The sequence below is a fragment of the Furipterus horrens genome, unplaced genomic scaffold (genome assembly GCF_987537825.1).
Source record: "Furipterus horrens unplaced genomic scaffold, mFurHor1.1.pri manual_scaffold_2, whole genome shotgun sequence".
Taxonomy (NCBI): domain Eukaryota; kingdom Metazoa; phylum Chordata; class Mammalia; order Chiroptera; family Furipteridae; genus Furipterus; species Furipterus horrens.
The window spans coordinates 215,969,591-215,983,396 of record NW_028327172.1 but is presented as its reverse complement, the minus strand read 5'-3'; the positions used below and the strand labels follow the sequence as shown (position 1 = coordinate 215,983,396).

Here is a 13,806-nt window from a genome sequence, read left to right as displayed (position 1 = left end):
GCATGCGAGAGGCCTCGTGCTGGCGCTCTGTCTGCTGTTTCGCAGGCAGGTTCCTGCAGGACCCGGCTGCACCCCGGCCGCTGGGCTCTCACCTGCTTCTGCGTTCTGGTGGCTACGGGGCCACCTTGTGTTGGTGGAAGTACATGAGAAAAGCCAGCCCCACACAGACATGTGGTTGGAAAACAGCATGGCAGTGCCTTTGCAGGAAAGCGTGACTCTTTTTCTTTGCCATACACCAGAACTAACGAGCGCTGGGTTCCTAAAGGTCAGCTGGACTCTGAGGCTATGTCAGACAGAGCACTTCCTTCTGTCCTGTCAGTGTTTCAGCCCGGATTGCACATTACGTGGCTCTTGCCCACGTGTGACCGTGTGACGTCGCGGCTCACTGAGTTGTGTGCATCCTCCAAATGTGGACACTGTGGGAAAGCAGAAAACGGCGCTTTCCATTGAGACAGCCGTCGGCCTCGGCCTGCAGCAGCGGCTCGCGCACACGTCCCGTTTCGTCCCGCAGTGTGTTAAAGAGGCTCTGATGGAAGCGATCGGACTGCTTCCTCAGCGCCATCGGGCCCTCCTCGGTGAAAGCCGCATTTGGATTTATTTCTGTGCTGCAGGTGTGTGCCGAGGCATATAGTGACCACGGCGTGGGTACGCACCATGCACGGGCACCGCTCGTGCACAGAAAGGCGAATAGTGTCTCAGTATCATGAAACTCGCTGGACCTTGAGGGCTCCCCGAAAGGCTCCCCGAAAGGCTCCCTGGGCCTGGCAGAGGTTAGCGGCACAATGTAGAAGGGCTGGCATCAGCCACGTGGTGCAGTCTTGCGCGCGTCGGGGGAAAGGCGGCTGCAGTCCTAGAAGGAAAGGACGTGGAGGGAGCCAGGGCCTGAGCGTGTAGTTGATGTCCTCCTCGGCCTCCAGTGTCCCTTGTCCCACCAGATACACATGTGCACACACTTCCTAGGGTGGAGCGCGCCCCACCAAAGCAAAGAGCTGGGTGTTGATTTCCCAAACCATGTCCTAGTGGGTATTTGAAAACTGTTCGGCATTTGAAACCACCGTCTTCTTGACACTGACATTTAATGTCGTGCAGCTGACCCCACCTGGTGATGGCGGGCCTCGGGGTCGTGACCCCGTCTGCTGGCGCCCTGGCCTGGGGCATCTCCCCGCTGAGCCCTGTTGCCTCCAAGCGAAAGTGACGGTAGCATGTTTGTGCAGAAGGTGACGCACCCGTCCGTCAGCGGCCTGCTCTCGGCGAGCTTGTTTCTCGTGCTGGAATACTGTATCCAGCCATCAAGCTGTAAATGACACACTTTGAGTAAAAGTTAGCGTTTATATGTTGACATTTGCAAACAGTGGTGTAATAGTCCCTTCCTCCTTCGTTTTCAGCTATGGAAGAGTTAATAGTGGAACTTCGCCTCTTTCTTGAACTTCTGGACCATGAATATCTGACATCCACGGTCCGAGAGAAGAAGGCGGTGATCACGGACATCCTGCTGAGGATCCAGTCGTCCAGAGGTGCGCTCGCTCAGCCCGCCGGTGTCTTCCAGGCTTGTTCTCCCTGAACCCCCTTCCGTCCCCCTACTTTCTAAAACATACACCTTTGTTTATTAACTTGTGAATTGATTTAGTCACAAGTCACCGCCTCACATTTTGCAATGTCCCAGGGACTGTGTCAGCCTCTCAGTATAGGAAGACAGCCTTCAGGAATCTCGTGGGACAGTGGGTGTGTCAGGGGCCCCAAGAGCACCCCAGCATTGGGAGGCTCACTAGAAGGACTCAGCATGTGGTTGTACTTTTTCACGCCCAGGATTTATTATGGGGTGGTGTGGGGACACAGCTGGGTTGTAGGGAGACACAGGTGTGGTCTGGGGGAATCTGTGTGCATCCTCCTCCTGCTGGCTGTCCCCAAGTGTCACATGAGCACATGCCTTCCTCAGCAGCAGGAATGCAGCAGCCTGCGTGCCACCGAAATGCCAGACTCTCAGGAGAGCAGGTTTGTTGGGCTTCTCCAGAGAGACGGAACCAATAGCGGGGAGAAAGAGAGGGAGAGAGCGAGGGTGGGGCAGAGACCGACCTCAGGGGCTGGCTCGTGTGCTTCCGGAGGCTGAGAAGTCCCGCAGTCTCCCTGCCAGAAGAGGAGCAGGAGGGCCGGTGGTGGAGTTCAGTCTCTGTCTGAAGGCCTAAGAGTTGGGGGCGCTGGTGGTGTAGGTCTTGGCCTGAGTCCGGGAGCTTGAGAGCCAGTGTCAGAAGGCAGGAGGCGGTGGGTGTCTCAGCTCCGAAAGAAGGCCACTTTGCTCTTCCTCCGCCTTTTTGTGCTACATGGGCCCTGACCTCATTGAATGAGACCCCCCCACTTTGGGGAGGGCCTCCCCCTTCACCCAGCTGACCAATTCAGAGGCCAGTCTCTTCCAGCAGCAGCTCCCAGACACACCTAGCAACGGTGTCCTCCTGGCTCTCTGCATCCCCCAGCCCGGTCAAGTTCACACAAAACTTAACACCGTGGCAGGTGTAGGGTGTGCACCACGTCATTTGCACAGACAGTCCGGGCACATTAGACTGTCCTTAGCGGTGCTTCTAAAACCCACATTCCCGGAGGCCCGTGGACACGTGTAGGGACAGCAGCCTGCAGGCCCGCTTTTGTGCACAGAGGGCGGGACAGAGACTGGTAGTGATGAGCCTGGTTAGTGTGTGCAGACAGCCCCGCGTGCAAGGAGAGCCCCGAGGAAGGGGCCCAGGTCGGCTCAGTGAGGGAGAGTGGGGAGGGGGCAGGCCTTGGAGGCGCCGATGTTAGATGCGGGAAACTGCAGGAGCTGTCTGGGCGGGGCGTGAGGACTGCTTTCAGCAGCTTTCCTGAGCGATGAGCATGTGCCACACTCCTTCCCATTTGAAGGGTACCGTTCCTGGTCGTCAGGGTGTGAAGCCAGGGTGTGAAACAACTAGGTTTGCATTCTGAACCCCAGGTTGGAGGATCTGGTGGCAGATGGAGGCGAGCCACGTGAGGCCACGGGTGGGTAGGGTGACCGGCCGCTGAGATAGGAGCACAGGGTGAGGACCAGTCCGGAGGCAAGTGTGGCCTGTTCCCTGTTGAAAGGCTGTTGTTGCCTCTGTGCCTGGACTCGTGTGTCAGCTCTGGCCCCACACAGGTACGTGGTTGGCGCCTTTTTGGATAATCGTGAATGTTCATCTGTGATGCTGCACCCCCCAACAAGCGGTGGTTTCTCCAAGGCCAGGGGCGATGCGGACTGACTGGTTTTGGTTCTTGGCTCTGCCTGTCACCGGGGGTGTGACCTTTCACAAGTCACTTAATCTCCTTATGCTTCGGTTTCCTCACCTGTGCCAAGGGCCGATGGGAGCTCCTACCCCAGGGCTGCTGTCAGGGCTGAACGGGATAGAAGACGGTATTTGCAGGCAGGGTCTGGCGCACAGAGACGCTCAGATGCCGTTTCTCTGCCACCTCGTCCCCTCTGCCTCGGCCTCCTCCCAGCCCTTCCAGGGCCTCTTGCCTCAGGAGTTGCTGCCCCCCCGCACCTCCCGCCCCATTTCCCTTTCTCTCATCCTCTGCCCAGTGAGTTCCAGCCCTCTGTTTCCTTATGCTTCGTCCTGATGTGTCTTCTGATATTTCCAATTCACGAATTCTCTCCCCCATTTGTTCTTTTTCTTTCTTTTCTTTTTTTACTGTTTCTTGTCCTCTGCCCATATTCTGTCTGTGTTGCAGCCCCTGGAGGTCAGGGACCTCATCTTTCCCTGTTTTTTCCTAGCCTGTCCCACTGTGCTTGACCCGTTGTAGGTGATCGTTGATACGTGATTGTTTTTCTAGGGTTCCCAGGTGAGCCTCTGACTTACAAATAATGCTGTGTCCCAATGGCGCTGGTTTCTCCCTCTCCCCTGCCTTCCCGCACAGCGCGCGCAGGGCCCTCTGAGAGGCGGCTGTATGTCCCCGTGCCTGAGGCCCCGGAGCTCTGAGCCGGGGTCGGTCCTGCCAGCAGTGAAGTGCGCCTGGGACAGCATCTGGGCTCAGGAGGGTGCTTGCGACAGCCTGCGGCAGCCATCCCCCGCCTCACCCAGCCTGTGGTTCCCGTTGGCGCCCGCAGGTGCAGACGTGAGAGACCGTACCCCAAAGCAGGAGAGCCCCAGCAGCCTGCCGGCCCCTCCCCAGATGCCCCTGCCGGAGATCCCGCAGCCGTGGCTGGTGAGTTAGTCCCTCCGTCGCCCCAAGTCCCTGGGGGCAGGTGGGGAAGGCCCAGCCCTGGCACACGGGAGGCCTCTGACCGGGTGACAGCTGGGTGGGAGGCTGCAAGGGTGGCCTTCTTCTTGGGAGGCTGCTGGTTCTTTTAAAGTCACTGCAGCTACACTATGGAAATCTGTCCTTAGATTAAAAAACAAATCAGAGGACTTAGCAGGCGAGACTGTGACGGCAAAGCCTGGGGCTTCTCTCTCTCTCTGGGTTAACTGAGTTTGAGCCTTAGTCTGGAACTTCTATATTCATTGTTATGCTGCTTCTGGGACTTAAAAAGACACAATTTTTTCCGAAGAAAGTATGTGCATGTTCTAGGAATGTGTATTTACCTGATCTTGTGCCCTGGGGACCGGTGCCGGTGCTCTTGTGCCCCCTTTGCCCTCTGGGTATGCTCCCACGTGCAGTTTCCCACACACGCTCGCCCTGCCGGCCCCGCTGGCGGCCCGCTTGCTTACTCAGCGAAATTGGACGGTCGTTCAAAATGGGAGCAAAGCCGGTTGCCTGGCAGCTCTTTCTGATGTTCACTTTCTCTGTGAATCTTCCAGTTATCTCTCTGCTGGGATAAGAGCCGCAGGAGAGCAGGACCGTGTCTCATTCATGTCTGTCCTGTGTGGGCCCCAGCAGCGCTGACGTCCAGAGGTGCCCCGCAGGGAGCATTTTAGAGGGCGACAGAGGACGCCAGCATTTGCTGGGTTCCTACCCTGTGTCATGCGTCATGCTGTGACTTTTTCACTTAGTTTATTTAATCCTGACAGCTTGACCTCAAGGAACCCCCAAATTAACTGTAAACATGTGAATAGTGTGGATGCTCATTACCCATAAAAGGACTTTGGGGTCCAGTGAAGAGAGGCGATTTGCCCAAGTCCTGGGCTGACTAGGGAAGGCCAGAGTCGTAACCTGCTCTGATCGCACACCCGGCCTGTTGTCAGCGGTTCCGCTTGGCAGGCGTGGCGGCCGTGCTGTCGCACGTCAGCAAACCACTGGGATTGGGACGTCGGACAGGGCGCCATTCTTTGGGCAGGGGTTCCACGTTGGATTCTGTGGGTCTTTTCTGCACAGTCTGCACCCATGGTGCACTGCTCACCCCACCCGGGTTTTGTTTCTTCTGAGCTGAAGGGCAGCCGTCTCCCCGATTCAGCCTCTGCTCTTCAGGGGGGCCGGGAACAGGCCCAGGACGCGCACGTGTAAGGAAACACGGCTGGGAAGAGCTGTGCTCCCCGCCAGATTCTCGTCGCTGCTGCACGCTGAGGGTTGTGTGCGCCACGCGGATTGTGCTCACGCGCAAGTGCGGAGAGCGCTGGACGATGGCCCTTCCCTGGGGCGGGTCCCGTTGGTGTGGACCTGGCTGCTGGGAGCCCTGCCCAGCTCGGAGGCCACCCTGCCCTGACCGGGCCTGATCCGGACAGTCGCTGATGGCGCCCCGTCCCGTCTTCTCCAGACAGGGTGTCCCAGGCCCTCCCGGCCCGGGGCTGCACGCGGTGGGCGGCTCTGGGGGCCGTGCCTTGTATGAGGCCCGGTCTCGGCACGTCCTGGAGTATCTGTACTCAGTGTTTCAACAGCAGGGCTGTGCTGGGCCTCAGTGGGCTAGAGGACAGTAGTGTCGCTCTTCGATGTTTCGTTCAGGGCCAGAGCCCTGCAGCTGTCAGCAGGTAACAATGCAGTTTCCTGTTGTACAGTATTTATAGCACACACTTCACCGTCATAACCATTGTGTGCTGTCCAGTTCCGTGGCCTTAGGCCTATCCACAGTGCTGGGCGGCCACCTCCACCTCCACCTCCAGGACCTCCCATCTCCCCACACTGACACTCTGTCCCCGTGAAACTGCCCACTCTCCCCCTGCCTGCTTTCTGTGTTTAGGAAACATAGAAGTGTTCTGTTTTTATTTTTGAAACACTGAAGTTTTGACACAGCCCTTACCGCCTGGTTTGCCGGCGGCTTCGGCCCTTCCTGCATATTGACACTCTCCCAACAGGCCGGCCGCCTCGGTGTGGCAGGTGGGTCTGCGAGTCCGGCAGGTGCAGGGAGGGCTGGTCGGTGCCCCGCTGCAGAGTCGGGCCAGAGCCCCAGCGTGAAGGCAGCAACACCGTTCGTTTCCCGGGGGACCTGCCGCGACCCTTGTGGTGGGCGTGACCCACCTTGTCCCTTTTTCCTTGTCTTCCGAGACGCTCTGAGTTCAGTCTCCTGTTTAACCCCCATGGCGTCTTTAACTCCGCCCTCGCTCTGTGGCTGCACACCCTGGAGACGCATGCTGCTTCTGTGCCTGTCTGGCGGCTCGGCCTGCCCTAGGGAAGCTGCCGCTGGTAGTGCAGGGAGGGACCACCACACGGCCCAGGCCTTCCATCTTCGCAGCGCAGCAGTGAAGCTAGAGGAAACCCCTCGGTGTGTGCGCGCTTCCCCCGGGGTCGCCCAGAGCGGGGTCACGGGAGGGCAGGCGGGCAGCCTTCGGGAGGGCATGCAAAGGACCCGGGGCTGCTAGTGCGGGACGGGGCTGGGCGGGAGGGCTCCCTGCCCTCGCGTGCAGGAAGGCACCGTGCCGAGGAGCCTAGCAACCCCCTTGCTCCGTCCGGCAAGAGGATGGGGTCGGCCGAGAGCGCGGTGGGTGCGAGTCGCCTTGGAGGGTGGCCTGAGCTGAACTGCAGAGCCTCTTCCTAGGGTGATGCTTTTTTTTGCCAGAGGCCAGAGAAGATTGGCAGCCGGCACCGGCTAGGTGGAAACGGGCGTTTTCTCCTAGTGACGCTCTGCTCTTTCCTTGGCCCACAGCCGCCTGACAGCGGGCCGCCGCCACCGCCGCCCACGTCCTCGCTCCCCGAAGGCTATTACGAGGAAGCTGTGCCGCTGAGCCCTGGGAAGGCCCCAGAGTACGTCACCTCAAGTGAGTGTCGGGACGCCCCCACGGTGGGCCTCGGGGTCGTGGGCCGGGGGAGCTGTTCCTTTTCTGGGCCCCTCAGGGACAGGGCGCCCCAAACACTGTGCAGATGTGGCACAGGGTCAGTTTTGAGCCCAGAGAGGTGAGTAAGGAGAGGGCTCGGAAAGCTGATGTCTTCCAAGTGCCTTTGGGGACTCAGGTGGCTGTGATTCAGCCTTAGTGACTCTCATTGCTGTGGAAGCATGTATCCTGGGGGAACGTGCTCCCCTTGGGCAGAGGGAAGTGACTTTCTGCCGCATGTCCTTATGGGCCTGTCCCCCTGGGCCGCGTTCTCTGGGCCGGGATGAGCATGTCCCCAGGGCCAAGAGTCATTGGGGACAAGGCGGCATCTCAGCAGGCATCTCCTTTTGTCCAGGCAAGTTTCACCAGGGTGTTCTTCCCTGATTTAAGTTCGTTGTCTTGGTAAGACTGCCATCACCGCCAGCGCGGGGTCTCAGAGGTAGCTCCCTCTTTGTTTATGCCCCGCTTTCCCGTGCGGCTCCAGGGTGACCTTTCCAGAACGGCCCCTGGGACGTACGCGTGCAGCACAGGCTCCCGTGCCCCTTTCAGCGGTGTGCGAGCAGCGTGCGGCCGCGTCTCATGAGGTGGGGGGTCTGAGCACGTGTCCCCCGGGGCCGCCAGCTGCAGCTGTGACAGAGGGAAAGGCTGCAGCACAGGGAGCACCCACAGGGGCCACCTGCCTCCCCGCCCTCCTGTGCGACCACTCCTCCAGGCCGGTGCTGTCTTCCAGACCTCTGTCCCGCATCTCTGCTCTTCCGCCCCAGCAGCAGCTCGCAGGCGACCGTGTGAGCCGAGCAGGGTCTCACCTGGTTGTTACGGCCCCCGCCCCCTGAGCCTGTTTTCCAGCCATAAAGAGAGATGTGCTGAATCGGCGCCAGGACCTTCCCTGGCTCCACCAGGCCTGTGTTCTCAGCTCCCGGGAGAGTCTGACCAGGACTCACCCCGCGCTCATGCATGTCTGCTCAGCTCTGGGGGATAACGGGCCATGCGGGGCAGCAGGTCAGGCAGTGTCGGCGCTGAGGTCTGTGAGTCACATCCTTCATCGTTCTGCTGCTGAAGAGCTATGTGGGAAACTGCATTCAAGACAGGACGTCGATTAGAAAACACACAGAACACCGAATGGCTTGAAGCAGTGAAGGCCTGCTGGATTCCTTTCTCTCTAATAGGAGCGAGTAGAGCAGCTTGTTTTGATGAGGGTACTTCCCAGCTTTTGGAACATTCGGTTCTAGCCTTTCTGGATTAGAAATGAACAGTAATTTGGCTGGACTTTTGGGGCTTTTGGTAACTTTCGGCGCGAGCAGCCCCATGCCCCGGTGTGTCCTGTTCCTCAGAGAAGCCGCTCCTTCGCTGCTGACCGTTGGACGCCCTTGTTGAGCTAACTCCAGAAGAAGGCGTGGCAGAGGGACTCACGCTCTGGGACAGTGAGTCAGGTGTGACAGCACCCTGAGGCTTCTCTGATCATTACCTGTGGTTAATGACCTGCCCTCCCTGCCCCCACCCCTCCCCCCAAGACCAGTGGCATCGAGCAGCCCCGCCCACAGGGGAGGCCCGGGCAGTGCTGCCTCTGCTCTGCCCTGCACCATCCTGCTGAACCCTGTGGCAGAGCTCGTGAGTGTCGTGGGTAAGTGTGTCCCTGTGGAGCGAGGCCCTGTGCTGTGCGGCGACCCGAGGAGGACCGTCGCAGGCTGGAGCGTGCCTGCTGGGGCCAGCTGTTGGGAAGGAAGGCTGGATAAGGACTGTGGGAGAGGAGCGACACATTGGAACCCACTGTCGTCTCTCACTCACTCCAAACACAGTGACATGGGTGGCCAGCAATCCCACGGAGCTGCATGCACCTGGCCCAGGACCTGGAAGAGACCCCACAGTGCTGCAGGCCCTGAGACTGCCCATGCCAGCACAGAGGGCCAGCCCTCAGTGGCCAGGATGCGCACCGCACCTGACACCCCATGTTGACCTTCATGACCCGTGGCAGCGGGCCCCTGCTGCCTTCTGCATGGCTGGAAGACATCTCTCACGGCCAGCCCGAGTCCACAGTCGTCTGAGAACGGGGATTCGGGAAACACCGCCCAGCCCCACCGAGCTGATACCGTGGGAGAGCTCCACCACCGTCTTCCACCAGCCTGGCGCTGTGCGCACGTGTCCTGAGCTGCGGCTTTCCCAGGGAAGACAACGGCTTGGTCGTGGTTCCACAGACTGGGACGCAGCTGCTGCTGTGTGACGGAAACTCCCTGTTGTCCCCAGGACACACGCGCCATCCTTCCGCTCTGGCCGAATTTCACTGCCCCCTCGGGAACCCATACCTTAAATACTGCGCCCCACAGTGAGCCGCAGTTAGCACTTGTATGCGAGGCGGCCAGGGCCTGGGCGCGGCGGAGGAAAGAATCCGTTTATCACACACGAATATGTGCCCATCGGAAGGGGCGGACAGACTCACAGCCAGTCCGGTCCTCACTCCTCCGGCCGTCACGGTCAGTGTCACGGCTGGTATTTATGACTTCCTCCTGCTCCCTCTGCAGGGCGGAAGGGCTGACGTGCCGCCGCACCAGGAACAGTCTGGACTGTTCTCGCTCTTTCCCTGTCCACAGTGACCTGGACCACAGTCCCTCTCCCACATTCCCCTTGGTGCCGGCTCGGCATCCTCGGCATCCTCAGCAGCAGTATTGCACGGGCCTCTTAACTGGGCTCCGTCTCTCGGTCACCCCAGCTCAGCCCCTTCTCAGTGCTGTCACCAAAGGCACCTCTCCAGTCACCTGCGTATCTGGCTCAAAATCCTTCACTTTTTCATGATTTAAAATTCCACTTCAACACCCAGTCTTTCCCTTACCCCTCTTAGCCATGGCTCTTTGCGGGGGGCGGAGGGGGTTAAAATGCGAGAGTGACTGCTCAGTACAAATTATAACTCGGTCTCCCGTGAGCGAAAGCGGGAATCCCGTCTGCGTACGGTCTGCTGCCCCCACAGCTTTTGCTCAGCTGCACGGCCCGTTGTCCCCGTGCAGGTTTCTCCTTACCTGCCATTCATCGTCGCTCCGCGCCCGCTCCTCAGGTGGGTGTGAGAGGCGAGTGCCTCCCAGGCGTGTCGCGGGCAGAGGGGCGGAGAGGAGTCAGGCCGGGCCTCCAGGGGCCCCTCGGCCCGCAGGGCGACCCTGCAGAGCAGCGCTGTCCGTCGCTGGTGCTCATTAAGCCCGGCTGTGCCGGCCGCCCTCCAGCTGCACAGGTAAACCCCAAGTGCATCTGACGCACCTGCCCCGTGCCAGGTACTTTGTACCTGCTGGGCGATCCTTTCCAACACGGAGGTCTCCCCTCCCGGGGGGCTCACAGCCTAGTGTGGAAGACAGGCAGACCGACGGCCGTGACAGTGCCGCGGGACAAGGTGCGTGTTGGGTGATGCACAGGCGCCCGAGGGGCGTCCCACCCGGGTCGGCTCGGCAGGCGCAGCGGCACACCGCTGACCGAGTGACTAACCACCGGGCTACCTGCGTGCTCACGGTTCGGAGCGGGAGGCTGAGACCGAGCGCAGCCGGGTCGAGTCTGGGAAGAGCGCTCTTTCTGCTCACGGAGGCCGCCTTCTCCCCATGTCCTCACAGGGCGGGGGGAGCTCGTGACCTCCCTCTCTGCTTTATCAGGGCGCCGAGCCTGTCAGAATAGGACCTACCGCTGTAACCGCATTTAACCTCCGTTACTTCGAAAAGCTCTTTCTCCAGGCAGTCATGTTGGGGCCAGGGCTTCCACACGTGGCTTTAGGTGGTCGTGCGGCCCAGAGCGAGAAGAGCAGGTGTAGGTGTCTCTGCGAGTCCTGCGGGCCGCCTGGAGGAGAGGGCTGGCCTTGGGCTGGGTCTCGAACGGCAGGAAGGGCTCATGCATGTGGCGATGCCGACCAGGAGTGGACATCGCAGCCCAGAAAGCACTTGGATGTGAAGGTGTGGGTGCAGGAGCGCAGGGGACCTCTGTGGGCAGGGTCCCGGCTGGTGGGGCCCACCGCAGAATGGGGGAATGCCTGCCCGGCAAGAATGTGGCAAGGATTCAACAGGGCAGGGTCTGCCAAGTGCCAGCCAGTACTGAACCGTCCAGAAATGGCTTTTCTCAGCCCGGAGCTTGTAGTCCCTGTAGCTAAAAGCTCTCCACTGAGCTTCCGTGGCCCGTGTCCAGGGGCTGTTTTTCCACGTTTGCCTTAATTAACGTTTCCTCAGCGCACTGCGTGCAGACGCTCTTCCACAGGACAGCGCGCCCTGAGCCCAGGTGAGGTTTTTGCAACGAGGTCTTTATTTACCTCTTTCCTTCTTCCTTCCCTCCCTCCCTCCCTCCCGCCTTCCTTCCTTTCGACAGATTATGACTCGGAGGCGATGAGTAGCTCTTATGAGTCGTATGACGAAGAGGAGGAGGATGGCAAGGGGAAGAAAATGAGGCACCAGTGGCCCTCGGAGGAGGCCTCCATGGACCTGGTGAAGGACGCCAAGATCTGTGCCTTCCTGCTGCGCAAGAAGCGCTTCGGACAGTGGACCAAGTTACTGTGCGTCATCAAGGACACCAAGCTGCTGGTAAAGCCTTGCAGACGCTGCGCTGGGTGCGGTGGCTGCGGTTTCCTAGGCAACCGCGCCTGGTGGGCTTTACACCCAGCAGCGCTCACATCGCGGGGGGCGGCGGGAGCACAGACCTCAGCACTTAGGGTGCGCTTGGGTGCCCCGCGCAGGCCCCCACAGGCGGCCTGTCAGCTGGTGCGGGCGGACGCGGCCAGGTCTGTAACTCGGAGGGCTCGCCAGCTCCCTAACGCGAGCAGCCGGCAAAGCCTCCCCTCCCGGCAGCGTCTGCGGTTTGTGTCAGTGGGAAGGCACCGCGCTTAACTTGCCAGACGTTGCAAGATGGATTTTCTCATTCGTGGTGCGTCAGTGGGTTCCTCACGCCAGGTTGGGGGGCGGGGTGCGGGGACTGCTGTTTGGAGGGGGCATGGCCAGGACAGGAAGTTCTGGAAAGCTCAAGTCCTGTTCTCTCCCTTCCTTTCTTATCTCTCTCTCTCTCTCTCACTTTCTCTGTCTCTCCCCTGCACTCCCCCCTTCTCCTTCTGTTTCTCCTTCCTTCCTGCCTTCCTTCCTCCCTTCTTTCCTCCTTCCTTCCTTCCTTCCTCCCTTCTTTCCTCCTTCCTTCCTTCCGAGAGGCCGAATGGGAAGATGGCGTGAGTTACAGAGAAGCAGGGGCCGGAGGCGGAGGCCCTTGGCTGTGGGTCTTGCTCCCCCGGGACTGTCTCCCTCCCTCCTTCCTGCCCAGCCTCAGAAACCCCGGCTCATCGTTAGAGTTATGAGTTTTAGAGTATGTTTTGGCTTTTGTTTTTCCTTCAAATTAACAAGTAAAAAAATCGCTCAGAACTCTATCATTAAAATAGAACACGTGCAGAGTTATGTTTCTATATATCACGCCTCAGTGGGGCAGGTAACTTTTTATAGATTCATCTGTGAACTATGGGAACCTTATTTTGCTAAATTCTCAAGGCATTGTATATTGCTTAATTAATGGTTTTGTTCAATTTTTTAAAAAACAGCAAGAGTACATGTTTTTTCCACATGTGTGGCCTGAAACCTCCCAGATTTAGATTATGCCAAAAATGATGCCACGGGGGAATTTTAAAATAAAGAATGAAAACAAAAAGATGAGGAGGATGAGTATGGTACTTATTAACCGTCTGACACAGCGGCAGAAAGATGTGGCTGGACTGCAGAGCTGTGTTAAGAACACGCAGGCGGCCCACGGAAGGGAGGTTCCGAACACGCGCAGCGCCTGCTGCACGCAGGGGTCGGGGCGCGGAGGTGCCGCGTCCTCGCGCTCATCCCTCTCCTGCTCTGTCTCCCCACCTCCCCTCCTTTTTCTTCACTTCTTCCATCTCCTGCCAGGCCTCCCGTCTTCACAGCCAGGACAGCCACACCCACCATGTAGAGTAGCTGTACCTATTTCAGAAGAAATGAATGGAAAACCACGTGAACGCACTATCTTTAATAAAGTGCAGGGTCAAAGTTAGTTATTTTTACTATGAAGTTTTTTGGTTCAAAATCGTCTGTGACCCAACTTCCCAGATGACCCTGCTGACACTGAAGAAAGGTGGGCAGTGGGAGCAGAACCCGTGCTCCCCGCGGCGAGGCAGTGCAGACACCGTGCATGGGAATACACGCACGCCCTTGCCTTCGGGCCCCTGGGCAACGGGCCCGGCACGCTGTTGCGCTCTCTGTGCTCCGGCGGCTCTGCCGTGGGCACTGCTGCGCCCGGAGCCCCTGTCCCCTTGCTTGCAGGAAGGGGCCTCGGCAGATAGCTCATCCAAGGCCAGGAGCCCCTTCCCAATGGGTCTGTGTTTGATACGAGGCCGGGACGTGAAGGCCGAGCCTCATGGGACAGCCTGGTGGCACATTCCAGTTCCAGAGCCCTGTGGGGTTTGGCCACTGAGGCCTTTCCAGGAATGGCCTTGCAGCTCCGCTCCTTCCTCAGGTGGCTGCTTCCTGTCCCTCTCCTACAGGGACCACCCTTACAGGCAGCCCGAGTAAACTTCCTATGTGCTGCTATCGGCTTCAGAGTCAGCTGCCCCTGGGAGCCCCCTGCATGGACCTCCCGATGGCAGTGGGTCAGGGCACTGATGACTTGGCCTTCATGAGGTGCTAGGCTGCAG

General features: G+C 59.3%; 1 protein-coding gene across 4 annotated transcripts in view; it reads left to right on the top strand.

Moving 5' to 3' along the window:
- AFAP1 (actin filament associated protein 1) overlaps positions 1-13,806 on the top strand; it is a 96,447-nt gene that overhangs the window by 40,476 nt on the left and 42,165 nt on the right. For all 4 annotated transcript variants that reach the window (XM_090267119.1, XM_090267118.1, XM_090267116.1 and 1 more), the window contains exons 2-5: positions 1,386-1,514; positions 4,091-4,188; positions 6,998-7,109; positions 11,487-11,698. In XM_090267119.1, the coding sequence (XP_090123245.1) occupies positions 1,388-1,514; positions 4,091-4,188; positions 6,998-7,109; positions 11,487-11,698 (549 nt within the window). In that variant the 5' untranslated portion in view covers positions 1,386-1,387. The remainder of the gene's footprint in view (positions 1-1,385; positions 1,515-4,090; positions 4,189-6,997; positions 7,110-11,486; positions 11,699-13,806) is intronic.